We start from the raw sequence: 2,843 nt of genomic DNA, 5'->3' as shown, positions 1-2,843 counted from the left end.
CAAGCCTTGCGGGCGGGTGCAGAGATTGCGGGAGATGTAATGAGTGGTAAAAGCGTTAAACAATCGGCCAAAGATCGTATTGTTCAGGCCGGTAAACGTATTGTTTCTCAGACGGGACGTGGGAGAATGAATAAAAAGAGAAAACGAAATAGCAGAGGTATCACTCGAACGAGAACTAAGAGAGCGAGAAGAACCTCCGATATATTCGAATAACATTCATTCATTATGGCTTACGTACACAAAAACTCATGCGAATGCCTCAAATCGGAGTTGGATTTGTTTTCCGTTCCACCGACTCAAACTAGCATAACCAAAGGTCAGTGGGTGCAGTATTTCCCATATACATCGATATCTGATTCTGGTCCGGTGCAATTCAATATACAAGGGACAAATGAGGAATATATGGATTTGGCTCAAACTATGTTACGTGTCAAAGCAAAAATCACGAAATCCGACGGAACGGATTTAGATGCTGATGACCCGGTGGGACCAACCAATTTGTTACTACAATCTTTATTCAGTGAAGTTGATGTTTCGTTGAACGAGAGATTGATTACACCATCTACCAACACCTATTCATATAGGGCTATGATTGAAACGCTGTTAACCTACGGTACGGATGCTAAGCAAACTCATCTTACGGGAGGATTGTTTTACAAAGATACTGCGGGTAGAATGGATGCGGCTAATCCTACTGTTGGAAATGCCGTAGCTAACAATGGACTCAAAAAACGTTCTGAATTTACTAACGGTAGTCGTTTGGTGGATTTGATAGGACCTATTCATTGCGATATATTTTTCCAAGATCGTATGATGCTTAATGGTGTCGATGTTAAAATTAAATTACACAGAAGCAAAAACTCATTTTGTCTCATGTCACCCGATGCAGCGGCTGGATTCAAGGTACATTTTGAAGACGCCTCCTTGTATGTAAGAAAAGTGAAACTCAATCCATCTATAGCGCTGGCTCACGCTAAAGCGCTGGAAAAAGGAACAGCTAAATACCCGCTCCGTCGCGTCGAGGTGAAAACCCTATCAGTCCCTCAGGGAAATTTATCGTTTACCAGGGAATCGCTGTACAATGGGAATCTACCAAAACGCTAAGTGATCGGTCTAGTGGGCACTGACGCATTCAACGGGAGTTACTCTAAAAACCCGTACAACTTCCAACACTTCAATACAAACTTTATGGCCTTGTACCTAGATGGTGAGCAAGTACCTTGGAAACCGCTTAAACCTAATTTCGAAGCTGACGGTGAAGGAAGTTATATTTTAGCGTATCAGAGTTTATTCTCCGGTTTGAGTACATTATTCGAAGATACAGGAACCAGATATCTAGAGAAGACTACCCCAGGGGATATTCTTTGTTTGCGTTTGATCTCACCCCTGATTTATCAAACAGTGGACATTTCAATCTAATTAAACGAGGAAATATACGTTTAGAAATTCAATTCGCTACTGCTTTGAAAGAAACAATTAACGTTATAATTTACTCAGAATTTGATTCACTTATTGAAATAGATAAGTCTCGTAACGTAATATTAGATTTCTAATCATGGACACTATACAACTGTTAAGATTAATAAAATCAGATCCTTTGACTAAGCGATATTTTCGGGGTGTATTTCCTTCTGATCGCTTACCTAAAGGGGAGAAGGGGTACCCAAGAGCTTATATAGCGAAGTGGATAATAGTAAAGAGAATGGTTCGCATTGGGTCGCATTTTTTATGAATAACCAATACGAAGGAGATTTTTTTGACTCATTCGGATACCCTCCTTGGTATTATAATCATAATTTTGTAAAATTTCTCGATGAGTCTGTACGTAGTTGGACATTTAATGATAGAGCGTTACAGGCTCCTTTGTCGACCGTGTGTGGTCAATATTGTATTTTTTATATCGTGCATAGATGTAGAGGCGTTGATAGTTCAACTATAGTTAATATGTTTACTAAAGACAGAAATGCTAATGATTCATTTGTTAACGATTTTGTGAAACGTAGATACGACGTTAATTTACCTGTGTATGATAAGGAATATATTAAGATTCAGTTTGTGAACATGTTAACTAATTAGCTATATTTTTTGTGTGTTTATTAAAATGAAAAAAAAAATGTACTTTTCTCTCTCTCTCTCTCTCTCTCTCTCTCTCTCTCTCTGTCTCTCGTCTCACGCACGTACTGCTATAACACTAAAACAATAAATCGAAAGAATAAAACCAAGAAAAACACCATATACATATATATTTTTTTTTCAACAATTCTTTATTCTATAACTGCAAGAACACATTTTACAAATACTTTAAAAGTTAAGCCAAGGCTTAGATGATTTACGTTTCGATGATGTCGTTTTCTTTTTAACAACGGCTTCGAACTTAGGCGGCTGAAGCTCCATGGGCTGTATATCGGACTTAGGAGGCGGTATTCCACCAGATTTTATTCTTTGAAGAACAGTTCGACGTGTCGAATTACCGATTAAACTTTCAGGAGTATTTATTTTTGCTAATACTACAAGAAAATCTTTCCAGCCTTTAGGTTCGAAACCTCGTTGTCCCTGAATAATATCCTTTACTAAATCTATTAAATTACTGCCTTTTAAAAGTTCTCCATCAAATAAAACCTCTCCATACGCATTCCAGTCTATTACACCCGTACTCCTGTAACGTGTTATCCACTCTAGCAATTTTTTAGTTTTTGATTTTAAAGTAGCGGAGACTGAATTTAATGCATCGGTTATTATAGGATCTGTTTTGGTTTCCTTATCTTCCTCATCTCGTTGCTCGTCCGTTGTAGTTTGGCTGGGTCCTTCTATATTCATACTTATAGGCTTGGGATTAGTGATTC

The 2,843-nt window shown here is 38.0% G+C and overlaps 1 protein-coding gene across 1 annotated transcript; it reads left to right on the top strand.

Annotated features, from left to right (window-relative positions):
* Positions 1-225: 225 nt before the first annotated feature.
* Positions 226-1,104, top strand: LOC117111391. The gene has a single exon (XM_033254302.1). It carries the CDS (start codon positions 226-228, stop codon positions 1,102-1,104), a length of 879 nt encoding a protein of 292 aa, XP_033110193.1.
* Positions 1,105-2,843: the final 1,739 nt, after the last annotated feature.

Source organism: Anneissia japonica, unplaced genomic scaffold (genome assembly GCF_011630105.1).
Source record: "Anneissia japonica isolate Jap-2015-1 unplaced genomic scaffold, ASM1163010v1 scaffold819_len7105_cov100, whole genome shotgun sequence".
NCBI lineage: Eukaryota > Metazoa > Echinodermata > Crinoidea > Comatulida > Comatulidae > Anneissia > Anneissia japonica.
The sequence above is the reverse complement of the archived record's forward strand: the minus strand, read 5'-3'. Positions and strand labels throughout refer to the sequence as shown.